Source organism: Erithacus rubecula (assembly GCF_903797595.1).
Source record: "Erithacus rubecula genome assembly, chromosome: 13".
Taxonomy (NCBI): domain Eukaryota; kingdom Metazoa; phylum Chordata; class Aves; order Passeriformes; family Muscicapidae; genus Erithacus; species Erithacus rubecula.
Window position 1 is genome coordinate 9997364 of NC_136665.1, and position 25973 is coordinate 10023336.

The window sequence follows — 25973 nt, forward strand, 5'->3', positions numbered from 1 at the left end:
ATAATTTTTGAGGAAAATGACCAGAAATAAGTTTAAAACTCACTTGGCTGTGCTTCAGGCTTCTCTTTCAGTGATACTTAGTCCATATGCTACATCATCTTTACCCCTGAAGTTCTTGCATCCATTGCCTGATCTGGAAGGAGGACTTCTGCCTGCACTTCTCATACACAGTGTGTTTTCTAAGAGGTCAACACCTGTCCCTGTGCATTTATTTTTTGTTTTCTGATTTTTGTTTGTTTGGGGGTTTTGACATTGTTGCAGTGACACATAATTGCTTTTTAGTCTAATTTCTTGCATGATGGTTCTGATTTCAGATATATATTTACAGGTAAACTTAATCTAAGTATGTATGTTTTACAGATGATTTTGAGAGCAACTTGAAGTCAGTATGGCATTGCAGTTTCTGAAGTTGAATTATTTGGCATTTTGTTACTTCTGAAATGTGATCTTGTTACAGTTCTTGATTTAAAACCTAGTTTGCCTGAAAGTGTTTAAAAACAGCCTAAAATTTCTTTACAATAAAATACTATAAGAGATAGCTGGTCAGGAATGAGCCATCTTAGCTGACCTGATGTTCTAATGAGGTCTTTGAGTGGGTGCATCTGAAAAGTCCAATTAGACTTTGGTATCAAAATTTCATTCTTTATATTCTCTTTCTTTTCAAAAATTATTTTTCTTTAGGCTTAAATTAGATGGATCAAACATTTCTTTAGTTCTGTGCTCTCTCTATGGTGTGTTAGGCAGCATTTTCCTGAGAACTGTAGCCTGTATTCAGTCAAGCTTATCTAGTATGGAAAAGAGTTGCTTGGGGGGGAGAGACTGTGGTGATACATATGGCTGTTTTAATGCCAGATTCTTTCACAAAAGATTTGTAGCACTGTTGGCAAGTGGGAAGTGGAAATTCTTACTCAGATTAATTCCAGGAGACTGATGACCAAGCAGTCTTGGACAGAAAGAAGTTTATTTCCAATTTTTAAACTCTGTGTTTTGCTGCTGAAGTTAGATTGAAACAGATCCACAAAAATTGCTGTTGATAGCAACTGCTGGTTAGAAGCACAAGGTCAGTGGTCAAGTGCTTTCAGACTCCCAGGAAGTTCAAAGTAGCCCTGACTTCCATAACTTCTGTACTAATGTTAGATCCATTCTCTGACAACTTGGCTATAACTTGGGAAATTTTATCAGTGATGCCAAAGCCCTCATGACAAACTGGGGAAACCAAAGATTTGTTATGCTCTTTGCTGATCATAGTCTGCACAGGATGGTTTCCTGCTGTGTGCAGTTTGAAATCTCCACACATCATCCATCAGGTATTTTTGTTGTAGGTTTTGAGGCTGAATACTTTGAGGACTAGTGGGATTTAAAGCCTTCACCACTCAGCTGAATGTGTCTGTGTGGGCAAGGTGCAGGGGTTATTGTGGTGGCAGTGGTCCCATTCAGCTGGAAGAGTTGATCCCAAGCAAGCAAGACTTCTTTGGAAGTGTATGGCAGCTGAGCCCTCCTATTAGTGGGCAGCCAATCCTTTTCTCTTCAGAGCTGTGCCATGCTGGAGGAGGAGGGAGATTTGCAGAAGTTGCCCTGATGCTTCTTGCTTGTATTTGTTCTCTCCACAGAGCCTCCTTGTCCAAGGCTGTGGAGCATTCATCTGTTCCAAAATCCAAACTTGGAGGGAAAGTTTCTTTCTGCATCCTGCCTGCAGTAATTGTTTGTGATTTTCACCCCTGTGTGACACTGCCTGTCTGCCCAACAGGCCTCCTTGTCTGGAGATATTTCCTGACATATTTGTGATGCTTCCAAAACAATTTAAAGCTCTCAGTCCTAGCTAAACCTTTGCAAGGCAATTGAAAACAACTTTTCTGGATACCAGTGCTTCAAATACAGTAACAAGACATGTTGAAGATAGTGTGTTGCAGTGATCTAAACACATTGTTAGTTAGCTCTGCTGCTGCTACTTCCATCTCTGGCAAGAGGCATTCTTCTGGTTATAACATCTTTTTTGGTTAGAAGCCTTTCCTGGGGGCTTTAAGAGTTGGTTAAAGGCTCTTAAAGACCTCTGCAGTCACAGAAGCTGTCCAGAAAGACAGCACTTGTTATAATTCAAGTTTGTTACCTTTGTAATGCGAGGGGAGCAGGAAGAGAAGCCTTGAGTTAGGATGGTGCTGCAATGTCTGGTGTACCTTGTTTCTGAGGCTGGAGAAGTGCTGCTGTATTGTGTTGAGCCCGAGTGTGCATGCAGAAATGCACACAAAATTATTTTGACAATGTGTTTGCTCCTTGTCCCTGCTGAATGCCTGTTTGTCCTGTATAAATGGATTTCAGGATCAGCCAACCTCCAGCTCTGAATTAGTCTAATAAGGCATGGTATGTAGGGTTTAAAGGTCATTTTGCAAGCAGCTGGCTTCCTGCATATATTAGGGGAATGTGTTTTTAAATAATGGTATTGGAAAGCTGTTGATTTAACTTTCAAAATACCTGTATGCTATAAAATTTCAGCTCTTCTGCTTCTGTCCTTCAAGCACTCTGCTTGCCCTCTGCCTGCTCATCTTTCTGTCATTTCTGATTACCTCTGCCCATCTGCCTCTGCATTCTCTCCCCTTAGGTTTATCAGCCCATGTTTGCTGCCCACAAGGACTTAGCTTATATTTCTGAGGAGCTCATCTCTTGGGTTACTTCTTTGGCTGTGGAATAGAAAGCTCAGGGTTCCTTGGTTTGGGCTGTTAATAAAGCACTATTACACTGTTCTTTTATTGGGGGACTGGGAGCTCTCAACTATCACTACACTGGCAGCATTTTTGTGTCCTATCAGCTACCTAGTTCCCTCCTCAGGATGAATTTAATGTTGGTGAAAGAGGTTTTTTTTTTTTTTTTGTTTTGTTTTTTGTTTTTTTTTTTTTTAACTCGTGAACTGATTGAATCATGCACATTGATTATTCTAGTTTCTTCTCTGTGGAGTGTGTACTTCAACCCCAACCTGTTGAGGGGGTTGTTGATCTCTCCAAAGGATTTGAAAAGGAGACTGAATTACTATTTGTTTGTTTGTCCCATCTCAATGGTATCTTAATTCCATGTTTGGGAACTTCTGATTTCTTTTCATGGGTCAAAGAAGGGAGGAAATGTATCTTTCTTTTGAGGCACTGCCTGCAGCTAAACATAATGTGCTGGGAAGTTGTGTGGATACTTCTACTGATCCTCTGGGCTCTCTGGCACTTTTTCTTCATGGATTCAGGTGATACCAGTTGGTGATTTTGGACACAAGAGTTTCAGTCAGGTCATATCAGCATGAATTGTTGAAAACTTTTGTCTTCAGTAGTGCTAATTGTAGCCCACTTAGAAATACCATAATTTAATAAGCTCTGGGTAGTATTTCTGGGTCCCTGGCATGTTGTCAGTACAGTTTAACTTCCTGTGGCACATCAAGGTTGTATTTTATCTTTTGGTACCAAGCCTAAGTGCTTTTAGGAGTATTCTGAGGTTCAGGAAATGTCCTCAAATCTTGTAAAAGTAGACAGCCACTGAAAAATGTATTGGATGTTGTGATCCAGGTAGGAGTGTTCCTAGCTGTGTGTACCCTGAGCTGACAGGATGAAGGCATTGTGATAGAATTGGAGTGCACTAGAGAAATTTTTGTGGAAAGCTTGTATGGCACAGGTGATCACTGTATTGTTCTGCAAAAGCCAAAACTCTAAAGCTTGTATAGACTCCAGACTGACCTCTGGAGCAGAAGCAGGTTCATTGCTGAAGGTAGACTGGGTGTAATGTTCCAATGCATTTCCCTCTTTCCAGTCTTTATCAATACCTTGAGGCACATGGGCTGCCACTAGGTTCAAAACAAACAAGCATTTAAATTTCACAATTAAAAGTGGAAGTCATACTTTTTTCTCACAGTGGCTTGTGTGCACACAAAGCTATATTGTGAACTTGAGAGAACAGAATGCTTTCAAGGTTCTTTTTAATCCACTATCAGATGAGTGCTGGTTGGGAAAGAGCCCAGGCTGTGTGAGATATTTCTTAGTGCCTTCTTGTTTTGCCTTGACATTTGGTACAATAAAATCCCAGAAAATGCAGGAAAGTCTCTCTCCAATCAGGTTAGTGTATTAGCAGGCTTCTTACACTGATGGATTAAAGCCAGGCTGTGTTCAGTAAATGTGGCTAAATAATAAAAGGTGAGATTGTGTGCAGTGATCCCAGGTCTCCTTTCTCCAGCTGCTGCCTCCTGTCTGTTTGCTGGGAACCTTTGCACAGGCAAACAGCTTTGCTTGAGAGAACAGGCTATGCACTATTTTCTGACACAGCCAAAGGTGGCTGACACAAAGCCAAAGGAGTGCTTCTCTCTGAGGGACTGAAATGTCAACAGAGATGTTGTACTGCCTTGCAGAGCCCTGACTTGCTTTGTATAAAAACTGAACAGATGTTGGTAGGTCAGGAGCTTTGCCATATGCAGAGCAGACCCTGGAGAGCAGGGCAGAGCCTGCTCAGGTGACACAAGTGACACTGTCCTGGCTTCAGTGTGCCAGCACTCCCCCTAAATGTGGGGCTCCCCCCAAGCCATGTCTGCAACTTTGCCCTTCTTAAGGAAGTGGGACTCAGGTAACCACGTTGTGCATCCAGGAGCCTGGTTTATGTCCCACTCTCTGCTTACTCTAAACCTGCTGGTGAGTTGCAGTGGTGTTCCTCAGAAGCACAAAGGCTCTGAAGTAATAAGTTCCTGTATACCTTGTGAAAACAGGCAATTAGGTGGAGGCAAGGGACCCCAGTGGTGCTTGTGCAGGAGGGAAGGATATTGACTCACTCTTTATTAGACGTGAGTTTGGTCACAGAGAAACTTAACTTGGAGACATGAATCTGGAGGAATCCAAATGGCTGCTCTTGAGCACCCTATTTCCACTTGGAGACTCTGGCTTGCCTGAATATTTGAGGGACTGACTTCTGTCTACCATTGTGTTCACCTTCATTGGAGAGACTCAACAAGGGTGGCACTGCAGCAACTAAGAAGATTGTCCTTTGGAATATGCCTTCTCTGTCTGAGTATTGATTTCCTTCTTTGCTTCTGAGAAATGGAAACAAACTCCTTGCTGCAAGAGAGGGCTACAGAAAGCTTTCAAAAGTTTATAGCTTGATCCTCTAAGGCCTGTTCTTTTAAATTAGGATGTGATAAAAGACAGAGTATTAGATGTGAGCAGCCTGGAAAAAGAAAAGGGCTTGTGGATTTAAGGTAGCCTGTGGTCTTACTTCCTGCACCTATTTTTATGTTGTTCAGGGAAATGTTTCATGCTTGAAACATTTGAGCTCTGGGGATCAGAGCCACTGATCCTTGCTGGCCTCAGCACTTTCTGCTTATGATGAGCAGCCAGATCCTCAGTAGCTTATTTTTGCTGCTGTGTTGAGGCAGGACAGCAGCTGAGATGAGGGAAAGGGAAACTTTGCAGTGTGTCCAGGGACTCATGTGACAGACAAGTGTGTGTGGATGAAACAGCCTAAGGTCTGCCAGCTCACTGATGGCTGCTCCATGGGGTTGTTGTTTGTGATGTGGCTGTGCTGTCACAGCTTGCTCAGAAGTTGGTCACAGAGTCCATGACTTTTGACTGGGTTTTTTCAGTCCTCACTGGTCATCCTTGTCCATCTATTATTAAGCCCACTTTGGCATGGCTGGCAGGAGCTTATTCCAAAGCCTGAGGGGAAGTGAGGTGTAGCAGTCATGGAGCATGGCCATTGAGGAATTGGTTGTGCCAGCAGGTCTGCAGGTGGGCTTTGGACAGGATAGCAGGGGTTCATATTTATCAAGTTTTCACAGGCCCCTTGAGTACAGTGATGGGCTTTGAAGCATGGTTTCCTCTGAGCTCTGCTTCCCCACAAAATCTTCAAGCATGATCCATCAAGGAGTGTGAAATATATTCAAAATCCCACTGCTGCCTTTTTCTCAGTCAGCAGGGTTGTGCTTTCTTCTCCGGTCTGGAGTTGTTTGCTGTTGAGAATAAGCAGTCTCTGTTCTTGTGATTCCTTACCTCTCTTTGGGACATGATGCCATCAAGAAAACCAGCTGTTCCAATCTGAGAGCTGCCTCTGCCTTTGTGCTCTCTTGTTGATTGTGTTGAATCAATGAACTGCTGCAATACTGTGGAGAAAAGGGGGGTGTGAAGAGATGAAGAGGGAGATCACACAGAAGAGGATTCATATCCTGTCACATGGTTCACAGTGGCTGTGTCTGGAACTAGATCTGCTATAATAACAGAAATTCCCTCATGGAAACTGGAACTCCAGGTCCAAATCCTTGCCTCACTAAGCTGTGGGATCTGAGAGTTCCCACATGGGGAAGAGAGCTAGCTAATCTCAGCATCTGGGGAGACCTGACAAGTCCTGACTGTTCCTGCTGAGAGGGTGGTGGCTTTGATAAGTGTTATGAGAAAAAATATTTCAAGGAAAGAAGTGAGGGAGATAATTTCTGAATGCCAGCTGTAGAAGGAGGATAAGGTTCAAAATATTCCTCTTGAAAATCCTGCAAATTGCAATTCTGACTCCCTTCAACTCTTGAACCACTGTCTCAAACCTTTGTCAATACAGACATTTGTCCTGTGAAGCTCAGCTTCAATGGCATCCCTGTTCAGCCAAGAAAACTGCCAGGTTGTGCTTTGACTTTGGTTCCAGCTGTTCAGTGCAAAAAGCTTTCATTGCTGCTATGAAAAGCTTTTCTTAAGGGACAATATAAAGCAGGAATGTTCTGCTTGAAGGCTGAAGTAGGCATCTTCCCTTGAGAAGCACAGATGTCTGGTACACTGTCATGTGGATAAAAGGTTATAGGATTATGTGTTAATCTGTAGCTGTTAATCTTCCCAGCAGGTTTGAATCCAACTGATATTTGGGTCCACCAGCCAGGTATGCAGGAGAATTTCTTCAGTGCTCCACAAGCCTCTAGGCTGTCACTGCTCATCTGGGTCCTGCCTGCTCTTCCTTGTGATCCTTGGTTCTTGCTTTGCTTTCTCTGTTGGTGCTTTCCTTGGCTTCATCAATTTTGATTTTTGCCTACCATGGTACCTGGTCCATCCTGACAGCAGGATGGTAAGTTCACACCATACTGTGTGTTTTACCTCAGGCAAGCTTGTGTTCTTCCAGATAATTGCTTCAGAATCAGCAGTTGGAAGCATTTCTTAATCTTGGCATGAATTTCTCAAGCACCACTGAAATTCCAGTGAGTTTCTGGAAGTGCATGTTGTAGAGCTGTAAGGACTTGCCCTCTTGATTCCCAACTTGGCATTTATTTGCAAGTTTACATCTAGGTATCCACTTGATTATCTGTTTGTTTGTTGTTTTGTTTTTTTTTTAAACATCCAATTATATCTTTTTATGGTTTCTAAACCTGTTTCCCTGAGGTTGCTGCTTGGAATCCTTCTCTTAAGCTTAAAAATATCAATTGCCAACCCTCTTGGGCAGGATGTGGAAGGTTCAGGAATTCCCATTTTGTCTCACTGGCACCAGAATCAAGTGCTGTATAGCACTGCCAAGTTACTTTCTCTATTGTATTTTTGGTTTGTTTTTGTTTTGTTTTGTTGTATTTGTTTGGGTTTTTTGTTTTTTTGTTTTTTGGGGTTTTTTTGTGTGGTATGCAGAATCCCAGATTGTTGCAGTGCCACACTAGCCCTGGGGTTGGTCTCCATCATGTCAGGAGAGCTCATAGCAAATGTTTGAGCTAGAAGCAAGGTAAATTGTTCTCAAACTCCTTTGTGATGTTCTGTGATTAAAACTCAGACTGTGGGTATTTTACATATATTTTGTGTTGCTCACTGATCTCCTCACCATTTAGCATGAACAGTTCTGGCCATGTGTAGGATTTTTCTTGTAGTCTGACCAAGCAAGCTAGAGATATGCTATTGTCCTGGGTTTGCTACCTCCTCTTCCTCCTCCTCCTTCCATCTCTTTTACTCACCTATTTCTAGTCTGGGCTCAGATTTTTTCTTTCCCCTCTGTATTCATTTTTTCACCTGCTTCCTTCCAGTGTCTCTGCACCATCTTCCTCCCTCTTCTCTCTTCTGTCCCCTTCGTTTGCATTCCTTTCATTTCAAAACCTATATTGGAGCTGACACCAGGCTGCCTATTCCCTGCAGCACTGAACTGGAAGTTTGGAAAGAGGAGGCTGCAATTCCCTCAAGGGGCAAGGCAGAGTTCAGTGTCTGTCTTATTTTTAAATATGCATCTGAACATGGCTGATCAGAGGAGCAAAAGAAATCTTTGGGTTCTGAGTGCTGGAAGCTCATAAGGACATAGTGTAATCCTCTGCATCTCCCTGCTCCTCCTGCACTCCTCACTGAACATGAAAGCTGCTTGGCACAGGGGACTTTGACTGCAGGAAATATGGGTAAAAATCAGAGACCCCATGGAAGGAGAGTAGAAAGGGGTGGGTGCTTTGAAAGCCTCACACCTTTTTCTGCTTGAAGTTCTTTTCATTCTGTCAGGTTTATGCCCTCTTTTGAACCCTGAAGGATCCCAGAGTACATTACCCAGCTATACACCAGCTCTGGAGGGTGCTGTTTAACCTTGGGCAAGTGAAAGACTGATAACTGGTCATCACGCTGGTAGAATGAGGAGACAAGCTGATATGTTCCAGTTCTGTGTTCTTACCACAACCAGTGCCATGGCAAGGTACCAGAGATGGATGTGCAGGTTTCCCAGTAGGAGTAGGAGCTCTGCTAAGGCAGGTTTTGTACCCAGCTGGTGAATTTCCTAAATTGGTGATTTTGCTGTGCAGCTCTAGCTGCTGGCATCTGTTCAGGCAGCACAGTGACGGAGTCACCTAAAGGGCAAAAAAAAGGCAGGTGCTTGCTGGTTCAACAGCTCCTGCCAGCAGATTAGGATCAGAAGTGAAGGAGAGCATATTGAATTGAAGCTGTAATCGTAATTTCAGTTTAGACAAAATGAATGTAGCTTGGCAGAATACCAGACTCTTGTAAGAATGTGTCACAGGGTCCTTGGGGACCTTAGGAAGATCAAGACCTTTATTAAAGACCTTCTGTCAGCTGTGTTACTTTTTGTGGCACAGGCTGCACACTTCTTTCTGCAATATGTTGGACACTTCTGATCCTGAAAGTGGTCAAACCTGGTGTAAGTAGCTAAGGGTTCAAGTTGATTGCAGCAAGTTGTATGGGGGATGTTGCAGGCTCATCCTCTTCATGTTTTTTTTTAGTATCCTTGCCTAGTGAGCAGTCTAACCCATCAGAGGAGATACCTAACAGCATCAGGACTCAAAACCAGGTGATTGTCAACTGAAGTATGTTGACAGTGTTCAGGGTAGAGTGAAGTGGGCTCTACTCTGAAGAGAGAAGGCTGAGGAGGCTGTATCTTAGTCCCTCAGAAATGCCCAAATCATCCTGGAGCCTGGAGAAATAAATTCTTTTGATGAGAGAAAAAGTCTTACAGGAGGATCTTGGTGCTTATGCTAATTTCTTTCTTTAGAAAGATAAGATAGAAAAAAAGTAAGAGTTAAGACTTTCCAGTTGCAGACTGGTGAAATGATATGTGTGAATGATGGAAGAGATGACTGCTGGGGTAGATGGATTTGGCCTTCTGTTCTGATTTTGCCTTTTTTTGCCAAAGGATCTATGTTTTTGGACTCTGATGAGGTGTGTTCAGTTGCTATCCTTTTAGCAGTTTGCACAGTGTTTATGTGGAAGAGATTGTGTGTTTGCAGTGGGTGAGGAATGGAACAAGGGCTGGCACTGTACAGCTGATTTCTTCTCTACAGTGCTGCATATTCAGTTGTCAATTTTTCTCTACTTGCTGAAAATTTTTTGGTTTCTTGTTTTAAAATAGTCAGTAGAGAGAGAGAGGATCCATTGCCTGCAGGGATAGCTGGAGCCAAGTGGCAGATAAATCTTCCCTGGCTGTTCTTTCAGCTCCTCCCTGCCCTGGGGATGGCTGTGCTGGAGTTGTGGCTCCCCTGGATGTGTCTCTGTGTACCCAGTCCTGATGAGTGCATTGTGTACACCGTGGCTTACACACTGCAATCCCAGCTGGCATTATTCTTCCAGCTAGACCTTTCTTGAATAGCAAAGCCACTTGTTACAGACGGTCTTTTTTCCCTGAAGAATCACATGTCACAGTGTTCTTGCCAGAGCAAGGTTATGTATATGGGGGAGCCCTAGATAACAGCAGTGAAACTACCAGAACTGGCTGCTCTGATTGCACCATTTGCTGGAGTCATTGGGGCTGGAAGAATTCCTTGGGAAAGGAAACAAACTGCTACAACAATTCCAGCATGCTCCTATGACCTTGCTTTTGCTACAGTGGGGAACAGTTTCCAGAAAAGCAGTAGAAAGAATATGCCCAAAGTCACTTTCATGTGTAACTTAAAGTATTCAGGATTTTACCCGAGGTCCCTCAAGGTAAAAGGCTGCTGTGTTAACCCCAGCTCTTCATCTCTTGCCAAGTCTGGAAATCCGGGTTCTTAAGAGGAGCTGTTACTTGTATGACCTTCATGCGTGAAACAGTTTCTCTTTTAAAATGTGTTTTCCCCTTTATCAGTTATTCATTGAAGAGTCTCTTTGCATCTGTAGAATTTTGAAGGGTAGCTATTATTTTACCATTTTAATTTTCCCAGCTGTTCAAATAATTGTTTTAACCTCTCAGTGCCTGGAAGTGCTTTTCACATCCTGATAGCTTTGCATTGTATTTCTTTGGTTTCATGGTTTAAATTACCAACAGTTTTCTCCCTGTTCCAAATGATTACTCTATGACTTTCTTCTCTCTAGCTTTCAAGTCTGCACTGTTCTGAACAGTGCACAGTTCTGACAGCAAGGCACTTATAAAATTCCACGCTGGGATACCAGGCTCTCACATCCTGTTTTGGGGTTTGGGCTTTTTTGTTGTTGTTCTCCACATACACACACACACACTGCAAAAAAAGAACTTCAGTACTTAAAAATCCCATTAAAACCAGAACAAACTGGTTATTCTGAAAGGTCTGGCCAGTGGCCTCTCTAGAGTTGTATTTCACTGTATATAGGGAAGGGGCTCTGACAGAGACAATGAAGCCAGCACAGAACACATTGTGTTCATGCAGTTTTACAGGGAGTAAAGTCAAAGTATTTAATTTGACACTGGTTTCTCTAGCCCTTGCACAAGGCTGTGACAGCTGAGGACAAGGCAAAGCTTCCTGCTGGTCTGGCAGAGGACGTGGCTGATTGAGCTGAGGATTTAGTTCCAGGGCAGTGTTCCCAGCCCAGGGTGATGCTCAAAGGAGGAGGGATGCATCTTTTGCCCCACCTGGGGCAAACATTTCCATGTAGGAGTACCTGCAGACCAGCAGTGTCTCATTTCATAGCTTCACTTTTCTTATTGATATTGATATTTATTTTCAATGAGCATTGTATCTCTTGAGTATGTCTTTACTGGCCTTGCCATAGGGGCAGAGGTAAAATTTGAAAATAAGTAATAACATTATGATATTCTGGACATATTGTTGTAGTTTCTCTTATGTGTTCTTCTCACATGTTCTGAAAGTTGCAAAAAGTGATTTATAATTCATCAAACTAAGCATAAAACATCTGACTGCAAAACCTATCAATCTGATCCCATCTCTTTCCAGCCCTTTAATTAGGGAAGCCTTGCTGAAAAATGTACCCATCAGCTACTGAGAAATAGTGCATTCCTGGACCCTCAGTATAGATCTTGAGTTATCCAGGTGCCAAAATGCTGTCAGAACTGACAGATCTTAGAAAATACACCCACAGGCAGAACATTATCCATTATACCAGCACTGAGCAGTGGGCAGTAAGGAAAAATCAGCAGAGAATGTGTCTTTATCAACTTTAATTGGCTATTCCCGTTGCTAAAAATCAGTGTATCCGGCAAGGAAGAGAACCTATCTAGCAGTTTGATTTTTCCATCCCAGAGCTGAAGGGTGCAGTCCATCTTCACTGACATGTGATGTGGACTTGTCTCAGCACAGCTCCTGGCAGTGCAGTGGAATCCACAGCCCGCAGAGAAGGCTGCCAGTCTGTCCTGGTGAGTGACCGTGCTTAAACAAGTGTGAAGAATGAATTACTCTGGATAAGTTGGATTTCATCTGTGCTCCAGTTGCTCAAAATTTGCTTCAGACAGAGCCAAACTTAGTTAAAGTTTTCTTTGGGTGCTGGCTGCTAACTGCTCCTGGAATACAACTAGCTGGGGTGTGGAATCAAGGATCTGGGCAATGGATATGCTGATCAGAAAGGAGACAACAGCCAAAGGAAGCAGGAATTTTGCCAGAGCTACAGGAAATGCAGAGATTTGGGGGACAGAACAAGCTTCTTTTGAGTTGTTTGGCACTGCAGGTTTACATGTAGCTTTACATCAAAGGCAAAGGAAACAGCAACTGTGTGGATTTCTCCTGGGAGGGCTGTTTTGACACCTTGTTGCAGCATATCTTGCTTTTACTGAACTATGTAAAATGTTTCGGTTCTTCTTTGGTGCTTGTGTCTGTTGCCATTAGATTTATGACAGTTTTATGAAATAATCTATTCAAGATCATTGCAAATCTGTTATTATGCTGTTTTTTTTCCTAATTGATTAATGAAAACTGCTGATCTCTTTATTTGTGATGTATCATTTCTCTTGCTAAATTCCACAGAATTTCTGAGTGCGCCTTTATTTTAACTTTTTATTCAGTTAAGTCAAGCTCCTCTATATCATTTCTGGAAGTACTAGAAAAGAGAAGTATATTCACTCATGAACAGGCAATTTAGTAAGTGAACTTCATTAGAAAAGTTTCTTTTTCACAGTCCTTGGTGGTCTTACAAGCAAACTGTAGGACCATCACAGGTTTGCAATCATATAAATGTTAGTTTAACCCTTGTGTTTAATTAAACTTTAAAAAACTCAAAACTGTAAAGGTTTGTTGTTATGACAAATGAAGGAGCAGTCCTTTATCCAAACCCAATCCACAGGGAACCATTCTGCCGTTGGCACAGATCACTGTGATCATTTGGAATGAATCTGCTGAGCTGTGGCAGACCAAATCAGTGCTCTGGAAATCTTGTCACCTCCTTGAGTGAGCAGTGTTGAGAAGTGAGGGTGCAGCAGCAGGGCAGGGAGCACACGGGGCTCTTTGCTCTGTGCACACTCTGGCTGCAGCGTGAGCCTCCCAGTCACGAGCAGCCTCTGCCCTTGCTGGGGCTGCTGCTGGGCCTGGCACAGTAAGTTCCCTGTCTGGATAAACCCTGGAGCCTGCCCTGTACAAGCTGTAAGAATATGATGGACCTTATGGAAAAATAAGTGTTGATTGTGTGCTTTTTAATTTTTTATTTCTGCTTATCATATGGCTGTGAGAGACACAGCAACTTCTTGTGTGTGGAAGTTTTCTTTAGAAATTTGAAGCAAGTGGGAGGAAGGGATAACAAAGTCTATTCTGTTCCTCTAATTCAATCTCCCTATTTACAAGCCCATCTCGTCAAGTATGTTGTCACTGTTCTTTACAGCAAGAGGAAGACTGAAGCCTTAGAACACTTCTGGAGAATATCTACAAATCCATGTGAATAGCCTAAAACATCATAATCCGTGTGGTTTCCATGGATGCCGACCGTGCTGCAGTTAGGGCAGTTCTGGTGTGTTGCTCCAAATGCCACAACAACTTTACCAGAATGCAGTATTCTTGCCTGATTGCCCTAGACTCTGGTGGTATTGGTGCCTGCTGTTAAATAGCTGTCTTGTGCCTGTGTGAAAAAAGGGATTCCTGCATATGCAGCTTGAGGAGGTGGTAAAGAGTTGTAAGTTTTATTATGTACTATAAAATAATTCCTGATGAAATTAAGCTGCATTAAAAGCTCAGGATTTTGACATCTTGTTTTGAGATGGTAAAATGCTTCTTTGGTGTCCTAGAGTTACTAAAGGTGTGGCTATCCTAGATTCTCAGTTTGCCGGTGCACAGTGTAAGAGTGGATGGACTGTGCCTGGCTCTGGCTCTGTGTCAGTCATTCCCTAAATGCCTGTTGGCACCTGAGTGACCAGCTCCTCCTGTTTAAAAGCAAGGCTGCACAATTCTTCTATTTTTCTAAACCATTTGCTCTCTTTAATTGAGCACTGGGAGCCATTGTGTGCGTGGTGCTGCAGAATCCTTGTCGTGTAAGGGCATTGATAAATATGTATTGTGTTGTCAAGTGTTTGTAGCTACTCTGCAGGTAGTGGTGGAGGAGTGAGCTGCATACAGCTAAGAGTCCTTGTGTCTCCGGGGTCAACAAAAACAAGATGGTACAGAGAATTGTGGGAAATGGAGCCAGGATAGCTGCCTTCAGCATCACCTGCTAATAAACCAGCTATTTATAGATCAGCTGAGACTTTGTCAACTAGATTGTTAAATTAGGATTTGCATACTGGCCTCATTGTCTTTCACAGAAAATGTCATTTGCATTAGTGCTTGGACATTAGTGCAGCTCCAGATACACGAGTGTGTTTCGTCACAGTCCGTGGCTGGCAGTGTGTGTGTGAAACCATTCCTGATAGATTCCTGCCTTGCAAATAAATCCTCTTCTCCCTGTAGCATCATTTTCCCATCTTTCTGTGCCTCTCATTTCTTGCAGAAAAGCTCACCTTTGTTCCCAAATGTCCGCAACTCATCATGAGGCTGATCTCAATAGAGAGAGAGATGAGCAGCATTTCTGCATAGCAATTCCTAGTTAATCTCTGCCTCTCAGAGAGAGACTTGAATTGTTGATGGCTTGTGGGTAATTTAATAACTAGCAAACAAACAAGATATGTAGATTGTAGCAACTTAGCCCAGATGCAAAATCCCCACACCTATTTGCATCTGTTTGAAAGAATTCTGTTATAAAGGTTTGCTTTTTTACATTTTAGCACCGGTGAGGCAGCATTGAGAAGAGTTGCTGCTCAGTGAAGCTGTGTTGATCACAGCAGGCTCCACACCTGGCTAAGCAGTTTCAATCCCCTGTGCGTGCGTGTGTGTCTGTGTGCCTTTCAAAAGGGAAGAGTAATCTACTTGCTAGACGTGTCTCTCTCGTAGTCCTTGGACGACCTTGAACAGTCATTTAACTTGTGTTTATTTGCCCATCTCTACCTGGGCAGATATTACTTCTGTGGTTTGGAGAGTGGAGGTTGAATGGATGTCTCGGATTCGTTATGGATGAAAAGTGTTACTGAAATGTAAGGTATTCGTACTGTCTCTTCAGACAGCTGATCAGAGTTCAGATTCACCTTCCTGTCTTGCTGCTTCTTGCTTCAAAGCCATTTGGACACTTGGGTTGTGCGGGGAGTCGGAAGGCAGTAATAGCAGGGCTGTGATGCAGACAGGTGTCACAGCCTTCGCTCACATTCACTTCTTAGCGCTCGCAGGGCTGTTGATAAGGTGCTGTTATGCTGGTATTGTGTTATTCTTAATCTGTCTTTGGCCTGCAAAGGGTCCATCAGCATCAGTTTCTCTGACACCTCGGCAGGCTCTCTGGGCACCTCATTACTCTTTTCAGGAAGAGAGCACTGCAATCCCGTTACTGCGTCCGCAGAGAGCAGAGCTCACCTGCCTGTGCCAGCCCAGTTGCTGTAAGGTGAGAGCTCAGAGTGAGGGTTGCAGTTTCTTTCACCAGGTACATGGAGCACATAATACCACAACAATAATACACTATTTCCTGAAACCATTCACCTTTTATTTATTCTGCTTAAGACAGCAAAGCCTTGGTTTCCTCCCCTTTAAATTCTCTCTTCTCTTGGCCCACAGGTGAGGGAGTGGGACAGGCCAGCTGTGGCCATGGGGAAACCTGGAAGCTGCTTCCTTGGTGCATCAATTCCAGTGACTTTGCTGTGCTCATTTCACCACTACCTCTTTCATTTTAACTTTAATCCTCGCCAAAGGCAGCACCTGATTCTTACATTTTCAGATTTACCAGTTTTTTTCTGCCTTCTGCTGCTATTCAAGGGAGATGGGGGTTGGGATGTGGTATTCTGCAAAATGTCAAGGTCTCTTCCTGGAGAGCTGACAGCATAGGTGTTTTATATGTACACGGGCTATCAGGATGAGACATTCCTACTCAGAAACATTGGCTGAGACAGACAGACATTCCTCCTGCCACAGAGAGACAGGCAGGCTCACTGTTGCCAAGCCTTGAAATATTTGGCATGTTTTCTGTTGCCCTAGTTTTGTGGAGTTGTACCTGAAGTTTTAGAAGTACATGAGAATTTTAGTTCTGTGCTTTCACTGAAAAAAAGTAAAAGGAATGAATAAATAAAATGCAATAAACTAACCCTCCTGCCTAGACAGAAGTGGTGTGAGAATGTGACTCAATTGCTTAAAACCAGAAGACAAATGAAATAACCCTAGTGCATTTCTAAACAGTTTCAGAAGTAAACCTTGTGGTTTTGTGGGAGTTTCTGATTTTCCTCTTAGGTTTTCATCATGTGAGGAGTCTGAAGCAGGGCTTGTTTTCTTGAGTGAAGGGATATTTGCAGATCTGTAAGAGTTCATGCATCTGCAGTGTCCCCTGCAAGCAATAATGAGCTGACCAAAACAATCAGTCTCACTGAATTAGAAGAGCCCTGCATTTTTCAAATTTTCTTTGCATTCTAATGTGTGCTTTTTCAGTTGTTCCAGCTTTCAAGCCTTTCTTGCAAGCAGCAGGATCTTTAATTTCAAGTGGAAGCCAAGATTTCTTGTAAGAACGTGGTTGAGGGTAGCGGTGTTTTGACACTTTCACAGTTGTGTCATATATCATCACACCTCCCTATGAGCTGGCAACAGCATTTACACGGAGATGAACGTAATTATTCACAGAGGGGCCCTGGTAGAGCTTTGGACTCCCTGGCTGATGTAGAGGAGACCAAGTGGCTCTGCAGGTCTGTGTCTGTCTCTCATGGGCTCACAGCAGCATGCAGCTGCCTGTGCACTTTCACACTGGTTCCATAGGCTGGCCAAGGCACGTGCTGCTGAAATCACTGATGAATTCAGAGCACCCACTCGCACCTCCGTGTTGCCTGAGCAGAGGGACACATGCAGCCAGGCTCCCACAACAGAAAGGTTTCCAATAAAGCTGAAACACAGAGTTATTGTTTGCCCAAGCCTGGCAAATGCACAGAGCCATTGTGTGGGTCCTGAAAGCCTGGGCGCTTTATTCTCTGCAGACTGAATGGCAGCCGCGGGTAATAATAACACAAGATTAAAAAAGCCAACATTATAGGGGCATTTACAACCTGCTGAGAGAGTGAAATCTCAGCAAGGCTGAGCTGTGTCTCTAGTGATCCTACGTTTTTACTGCTTGCTAAGGCAATGATGGGCAGCTCTGGAGAAATGGCCACCACAGAGCAGATGAACAGGGAGCAGGTTGGCTGTGTGAACGCTGCAGTAAGTAATGGAAAAGCTGTCTGCAAATCAAGTGACCAGCCCGTCCTTCCCCAGCTGGCTGAGCTGGGGCTTGTGTGTGTGCAAGCAGTTTCCTTCCCAAGCAGGCATCAGTGGGATTGGTTTGCATTGTTCAGAGCCTTGTGCTCGGGGGTCTTTGGTCAGCATCATCCAGGCTGGTGCTTTGGTAGCTGTTAGCAAGTCCACTCAGGAGATTTTACATGTGAGAATGAGACTGAATGTGGAAAAGAGATGGTGGAATTAGTTTTCTGCCTGCAGGAGAAGACACTCTTTCTGTCAACTTAAATTTAGGGAGACAATAAATATTGAGCTTCCTGAATGCAAGTTCCAGTTCTAAGTCACAATAATGACAACTACCTTACACAATTTGAGCTCATCTGACACCATCTTACATATGGAATTTTATTATTTTCAAAACAAAGAAACCCTAATTCACAAAGAAAAAAAGAAAACAACATGATTTTTAAGGAACAGTTTCTTGTCTTAAAAATCAAGTGTTTAATCCAGTGTTGGTTTTAACAATTCCTTAACACAAACGTCTTACAAAGTTCTTTGTGTACATGTAACTACCTAAACAGCTTTTTAAGACCCACTTTCCCCATGCACACATGTAAACTGTACTTGGTAAGTCAGAGACAGAGTAGCAAGATCCTCTCAGGATATGCCCAGGCTGCAGAATAATGATGGCAGATCAAACCAGCCCTAACCTTGCTAGCCTTGAGTATTACCAGCAGGCTAACCCTGACAGTGCTGAGCCACAGGAATTTGTACCCACCTGTTCAGACAGGTTGTGCAGGTCTCTGCTACTCAGCAGGTTTCTGAGGCAGCATCTTACAGATGTGACCTTGGTCTTTGGCATTAATGATGCAATGAGTGAAATGATGGGAGGTATTTTAAAGTAACAAAACGTGAGGTTTGCTGCATAGCTTGGGCAGGTATGGTTTAATAACTGTACTTTTCCTTTCTGAAAACATTCTTCTCTGTTCAAGTGTCTTGCTTTTCTTGTGCCAGGCAACATAGCATGGAAATTGCTGGGCCCTGGGTGGTGTTTCCAGTGTGGGATAGTATGGGGATTCAGAAATTCAGACTGCTTCATGGATTCATTTACTTGAATTAATGAATCTGTCTCTGCCTCTGTTTCCCCAAGAGTAATGTGAAGTTACTTACGTCAAAGGGATTTATGAGCTTTTTTCTATATTGGCCATTTTGCAGAGAGTGAAATTCAGCTCACAGGGCTCTGCAGATGGACAAAGTATTTGAGTTTATTCTCTTATAATCCTGGCTACAGAAAATTAGCAAGTTCCTGTTTGAAGTCTCTTTAAACGCAAAGTATAAGTACTCTTTGATTTTTTTTTTGTCCTCTTTCTTCCTTTTTTTTCCCTCTCTCTCTCCTTCCTTTGTGTGTTTTGTTTTTATTTTAAATGTTCCCTTAAACTGCAAACTGTTCAGGTTGTGACCTGAAGGCTCCTCAGTGCTGGCACAGATTTGCAGAAGGCAGCTGAGTGCTTGCTTTGTTTTCACAGGTTGCAAGTGTGAAATTAAATGTATGTTAGTGGTAAGGTCTTTGTGGGAAGAGGGTGTAAAGAGGTGCTGAGTGACAGTAGAAAAGAATGGTCTAGGAGGGGGGGAGGAGAGGATGTAGCTAAAACTAAATATGATGGTTGCTTTTTCCAGAGCCTTTACAGGAGAAGCATGAATGTGTTCCCAGTCCACAACTCCCTTGTCTCTACCTCCCCTGCCCCCCCTCATTTTTTTCACTCTCACCCTCTGGGGCTGCTGTTTTAGGATGAGTTGGTTCCAAATACACAGTGCTTTCCAAGCAGATAAACGAACACCTAAGCAGCAGCACTGGTATCTATCATGAACAGACATGCTGCACAGTGAGGAAAATTACAAGATGGGACTGGCATCATTTGTCATATTATAAAAAAAAAAAAAAAAAATAAAAAGCTCCCTGTCCACTTGAGCAGCGTCCACAAGACAATTGAACAGCACACTTAAAAACTGTCATTTTCTTTTCCAGTCTCTGAATACATTTTCAAATGCTAACGTTAAACATTCCACCTTCAGGTCCTCTGTAAAGAATGTGTTTTAGACAGATGGAAGCAGGTCTCTGTCTTGACACAGATGCAGGACTATAAATTTGCAGAGGAGGCAATAGGAGATAATTATTTAGAGGGCTTTTGTGGCTTATTCCAGCATCTGGTATTCTACCAGGGTGTCCTCCGAAGAGGAATAGGGACAGGATGGAGCTAGAGAAATGCTGGACTTGTTTTTCTCTTGGTAAAGGTTTTTAATCTTGAAAGAAAGATTTGGAATTTACATAGGAGGAGACACTGAGAAATCAAGATGCATCTCCCAGTGTTCACCGTTTTCCCTCCATGGTTCAGGTTGTTGGGCGTTTTATCTGCTGGTCTCTTAATTGCAGTGGTTGAGCTGGGTGCCAGTGGGCACCCAGTGACAGTGCCATGCTCAGGCCAGCTGAGCTTGCAGCTTCCCCCAGGGGCTGCCTGGGTGTGCCTGTGGTTGGGCATCTCCATCTAATCTCATAACCCAACGTCTCCATGGCCTCCCAATCTCTTCCAGCCTCTCCCTCCCGATCCATGCGTCATGCCCGGCAGGAACACCCGGTGCTCTCCAAGGACTGCAGGTCCCCAGTGCCTCCCTGCTCCTTGATCTTGTCAAAGGGGAGTGGCACAGTGAAATGTTTAGTGTTCCTTGACTTCTGAAACCTCTGCCCAAGAGGTGTGGCTCAGTCATTTGCCTGTCTCGGTTGAAATCATTAGCATTTCAAAAAGGGTTGTTAATTCTGTCTGGTTGCCTGAACTTGGTAGGAGATTGTCTAATTGGGGCTTGGTGAGGGCCAGCCAACCAGACTTTTCTTCCTTGAGATCTGATCAGATCTTGCAGCTCCTGAGACCAGATATTTCAAGATACTTGAAGATTGGCAAGAATTAGACATATAATTAATTCTTTACAATCTGATACTCAAATACTGTAAATGCTCAGTCAGCAATAAGCTTCTGGTGCAGAAGAGTTCAGTGCTGAGTCAAACATGCTGATTCTGCTGAAATAATTTCAGTTTCTGGTTTGTACCTGCATAGGGGAAGGTAGTCTTCCAGATAAGTTTTTCCCCCTTTTAGTTTTACCTATAGGTGCCCCTAGTCTTTGGGAGGTTTTTCACAAAAACAGATAGAAGTCATATCTCACATCTGTCTGCAAACAGACATGAGGATTCCCAGTTTTCTCTTGACTCTATCATTGCTGATTTTTGCCTCTTCAGCCAGAAGAAAAGGAGAGCGACATCTACACCCATGTGGGTGAGATGAATACAGCTATCACACAAATAAAATTACTGGCTGCCGAGTAGCAACAGCTTAATGAAAATGTGAAGTGTTAAACAAATAAAGCCAGTCAAGCTCATACTACTTCTGTGTGAAATTTCACTGTATCACTGAACAAAAATAGAATTAGGCATAGGAAAAGGGTATCTGGAGAAGTCTCTGCCTGCCTCTGTTCTTGGTGTGTGAAGCTGGACTAGACAGGATTGAGCCATACTTTAAATTTGGACATGATACCTGACCTAAAGAGGAATTCTCTTTAGCCAGAGCAGGAGCCTGCTGAAGCACGACAGAAAAGAACAAGATAAAGCACCAGATTTCCTCTGAAGCCTAAATGCAAATTGTACAGAGAATGGATCCCTTGAGAACCGAATTTTTGCATTTCTTTAGCATCTTCTCTTGGTGAATAATTATCATATCTCTGTGTGGTTGGTAAGTGGCATTACTCTTAGGTACAGAAAAGGAAACTGAGATGGGGATTTATTTCAGCTGCTGGAAGGAGTTGGGAGGTAACTGACAGTAGAGCCTAGGACTGGCTTATGTGCTCCAGGCAGTGCTCACCCTCCTGGAATGCAGGAGAAAACTGGAGGGTTTGGTAACACTGGCACCTGGTGAAATCCCCAGCATGAGAATTTAATGACCACTGTTGAGGTGCCATCCCTGAGCTGAAGTGTTTTCAGCTGCTCTTTGCACTCTACCCAAGGATTGGACTTTCCTGTGCTTCCATCTTCATGAAAATTTCTGGAGTTAAAGACATGCTCATTAGAACTATTGCAGGTTAGTAATCCATTCTGGGATGAGTTCTGGAAAGGCAAAATGCAGTATATAAATCTGGGATCAGCTTGTGAGGCAGCCCTGCAGCCAAGGAACTGCTGTGTTTGCTTCCAAACGAAATTACATCCTCTTTCCCTGGCTTCTCCCATCTGTCAGTGAATGGGATGGGATGGTCCCTAGGATCTGGGAGAACAACTGGGGTTGCTTCTTCTATCTCCTGTCTCTCTCTTCCTCCACCTGCTCCCTGCTGGCATTTCTTCACAAATAAAGCACGTCTCAGCTAGGGTTGGTCTCAGATTGTGTGGAGTCACAGGTGTATTGAAGGTTTTGTGTCTGGGTCATGTGGAGCTTTAATTCACTGGGGAATTAGAAATGTTCTAGGAGTTTAAATTCTAAGTGCCTTTATTTTTCTGGGTGACCTTGTGAAATTTCCTTGCACTAGACCTGTATCTTGCAGTCCTGCTGCCTTTATCTAATTTGTTTTCTTGTGTATGTTGCTGACATCCAGTGAAGTGTAATTTGTTTGAGAAGTGGCACTTATAACAAGGATCCTGCTAGTAATCCCTGCATTGAATCCCTATATACACAATGTTCCAGGAATAATTAAAGTCACAAACTTCAATCTTGAGGGATGCACAAGGGAAACCTATCCTGAAATGAGGCTTGCCATATCTGACTTTTGTGCTTCCAGTGCTTTTAGCACTGTAGGATTTGCTATTTTTGTTCCAGGCCTGAAGTAGATTAAAGAGGAAGCCTGACATCCTGAATTTACACCTCCTAACAACAGTGTTCATCAGTCAGTCTCCTTACTGTGTCCTGTCTCTACCCCTTCTCTCTATTAATTTTCCTCAATAGTCTGCAGGGATCATTTGCCAGGCTGATTCAAATTCCTGCACTTCCCTGGCATCTTGCTTTATAACATCTTGCATCATGTACTTTCCATTTCTGTAATCCATTTAATCCAAGATACTGAGATGGCTTTGCAGGTATTTATTGCATTTCTTTCTTCCTCGTGTAAGAAGGTAACAGGTCATTTATACAACTTAATCCAAAATCTCTTAGCTTCTGGGTTATTTTTTCCTTTTATTTTCCCACTGATTATTCTGGAGGCTGGTAGCAAGAGCAGAAAAGACAGCATGGAGAAGTTGCCAATATTTGTGTCTATTGTTTCATTATGTTGTGCCCAGGGCATGACTTTGGCAGTTTAGCAGTTAAACTCCTGCAGCCAATGTCCCCCAGCAAATAATGTTACTGTTGCCTCTCTTTAATTTTTAGAAGTGCTGGGTTTAGGGTTTGAAATAATGAAATAGTGTTGCATCAGTAAGTGGTTTTCCATTCCTTTTGGCTCTGGAAGCGGATATTCACAGTTGGGTGAAGTTCATTTTAATCCTCACAAAACCAGAGCTGGATTTGTACAAGTTGTCACTGTTCTGCTTTAGAAACACTCTGTGCCTTCTGGATCCCTTTATCCCTCCCAGGGGCTAATCCATGAGTTGGCAAAACACTCGGGGTGGCTCTAGTTGCAGGATGGAGGGATGTCCAATGTTATCTCCTTTCCCTCCTGCATTGCCTTCTACCACTCAGTCCAGAATGGCACAGTAGTGTTTGGAGTGTGCAGTTTCTGATATGTACAGATAGTGGGATGTAATTACCTTCCTCTGAGATACAGTCATTACACTGGCTCTAAAGAGAGAGGGTCACAGTCCTAATGGGAAATGATTTTAAAGCAATCTTGACCAAATCTAGTGGAGCCATTTCAGAGCACTTAAAACTCAGCCAGTCCTTCATGGCACTTGTGATATGTCCACTTCATGCAGTGAGAGGCATTGGGATTAACACTTGTTGAGGGATAAAGAAAATCCATGACAAACTGCAGCATTGGCTTTGGGCAAATGTGTGCTGCCACAGGGGAAAGGCACCGACAGAGCCTGGGCTTGATTATTATTGTTCTTGATACTGATTTGGAAAAACACAAGGCTCTCACAGAAGCAATAAGCCAGTAGTCATGAAATCTGCCACCTTGGGCTTCCTGTGCTACAAGAGCTGCTCCTCTGTCCCCAGGCTTGATTCCTGCAGAGGCAAGAGGATTTTTCCCATTTCCCAAGCAGGTAGCTGAGCAGATAGAGACATAGTCCCCAGATCAGAGCCAGATCACTGGTGGATGCACTGTTGGTTTGCTTGGGAAGTTCAGGCTTCAGAAATGTTTTGTCTTACAAGGCAAATTGGTCAGAGGTTGTTTAATAGCAAATACTAGTTTGTGTTATGTTAGAGAAGGACAGGCTTCAGCGTGCTTTGGTGCATGCTGGGGTTGTGCTCAGTAGCAAGGTGAGGAGAAAGATTTCAGCAGAGCTGATAGAAGGTGGCAGTCAGCAGCTGTAGGTCATATTGAGGGGCGTTGGCAGATCTGTTGGGATCAGCCCAGGACTAAAAAGCAAACACCACTTCACATAAGCAATTTTCTGTATTTCAGGCCTTTACAGAAGCACAATAGCTCAAGCTGTGCAGGTTAGCAAAGCTCTAAGCTGGTACCCGGGAGAGCAAGAATAACTAGTAGTGAAATGCTCTATGTCTGATTTTCATCCTTTGAGCTCCTCTGTAATGTTATTGGAAAACAAAAATTGTTTAAATAATGGAACAGACCCGATGAAATTGTGCAGTGATGCAGAAGGGGTTGAAGAAGGGTTATTCCTTTCTTTCCATTACTTTTCTCCTCCTGCCTTGCCTCCCAAACGTGGGTGGAATCTACATGTCAGGCGCTAGCGACATCAGCCTGGCCTGGTGGCTTTTCTTAATGGCAAGGATGAGATTAAATGCAATTAACATCGATTGAGCAAAAACTGCCCTCGGTTTGTATGTGGATTAATTAACAGCCATCCTTTCAGCAGCAGCCCTTTGCAGAGCTGTATTTGTTCCTCCTGGCCCTGCTTTTTTTTAGCACATGTCCAAATCAAAAGCACTGAGCTTGTTCCCTACTGCGACGGCTGGGGTTACCAGCTCAGCAGGGAGATACAGCCCCCCAGCTGGGATGATTTTTTGTGCAGTCTGCTGACTGCAGAGCTGCTCAGTCAGTGGCAAAATATTTCCTGTTAAGCAAGGCTAATGACGGGAGCTCTCTGCGAGTTAGAACAATGATCAGAACAATTGTCTGGAGGAAATCAATGTTATAATGCATGAACAAACAGGTGAGTCTCAAAACAGCTGGAGATTAGTTGTGCTGGTAAATAACTTGGTATTCGGGTGATGCAGAGCAATGGGGAGGTGTCAAAGCAGAGCTAAGCAAGCAGTGTCTAGGCTCTTGTGAGCTGAAGGAGAAGGGGGAGGAAGCCATAAAGACTGTTTCTGTTCCTGGCACTTTGTTTGGTGGGTATGTAGACCAGGAGACTTGCACGTGAAAGCACTTTCTGGGGTGTTCTGACAATGCATCTGGTGAGTTTTTTGAAAAGCACCCTTTCTGCTGTCAAGCCAACTTTGAAGACACCATCTGGGGAAGTAGCCAAGAAGTCGTTGGGTGAACTTCCCTTCTTTGCAAAACTATTAACACCAGTACAGAGAAGAGGGAAAACAAAACTCTCTTCATAGCTTTTTGAATTAATGTTTTTTGTTGCTGCCAGGCATGCTCCTGGCCCTCCTTATTCCAGTCCCAAGGACAGCAACTGTTGGACTCCTGAAGGATGAGAGAGACAGAGAGGCTTTTCTGTGCAATAACTATATGGCACAGAAGTGCTGTGATCCATTAGTCAGCACAGCTGCTCCACAAAATAGCCAATACTCTGAGTGTAACAGAACAAATTGCACATAACCAAAAAATACCTACAGCATACATCAAGCCAAAGTGACTCAAATGTCCCTTGCAGCGCTTTGGGGTGCTAATAGCCCTGCAACAAATGCCTCATCCAGTGCAAAGGCCTTGAACACCCATCTTAGGGCAGGTTAGGATTTTTGTATTTTGTTTGTACCTCTTTTCACACTAACTGAGGTGAAAAAGTTGTGCAGTCATGTTGCAGAGGTCTGATGCGTGCCAACAGGTACTCTGATGTTTAGAGCTGCCTGCACACGGCAGGGAACTAGGAACTATGGAGATTAATTTCTACTTTGTCACTGACACTCCAAATGCACCAAGTCATTTATCATGAGGATCTGCTTTCTGATTTCTTCATAGCTACACAGTGCCCATATGTGTGAGCGCTGTGGTTCGACTGCTTGAAGGGATGTTAAAACAAAGGCAAGCACGTGGTGGAGGAAACTTACCCTGTGAGACTAACGGCTGCTTAAATAAATATGTCTTAACACAGCTGAGGCTTGGCAAACAGTGTCTCTGGCAAACACGGAGGGAGGAAGTTCTTCAGGGTCTGGCTTTTCAAGGAGGGAGATTCCCCTGCTGGCTGAGAGTCTCCAGCAAGGCTGAGAGCCGAGGCACAGAGCTGGCCAGCGAGGGGGAGGTGGAGAGGATGCTGCAAATTCACCAGGCAGCCCCAAGCTTCTGCCCCGGGATGCAGACTGAGAAAGAAGGAACAGGACAGAGGAATAGGTGCAGTAGA

At 43.5% G+C, this 25973-nt stretch overlaps 1 protein-coding gene across 2 annotated transcripts in view; it reads left to right on the plus strand.

The window, feature by feature from the left end:
- The window catches only part of CHCHD6 (coiled-coil-helix-coiled-coil-helix domain containing 6), a 106985-nt gene that overhangs the window by 77370 nt on the left and 3642 nt on the right, over positions 1-25973 (plus strand). Inside the window, exon 8 of one of the 2 annotated variants that reach the window (XM_079316601.1) lies at positions 13440-13666. The exons of the other annotated variant lie outside the window; for it this stretch is intronic. Coding sequence (XP_079172727.1) covers positions 13440-13454 — 15 coding nt within the window. The 3' untranslated portion in view covers positions 13455-13666. Of the gene's footprint in view, positions 1-13439; positions 13667-25973 lie in introns of those variants that run through there. 2 annotated transcript variants of the gene reach the window in all.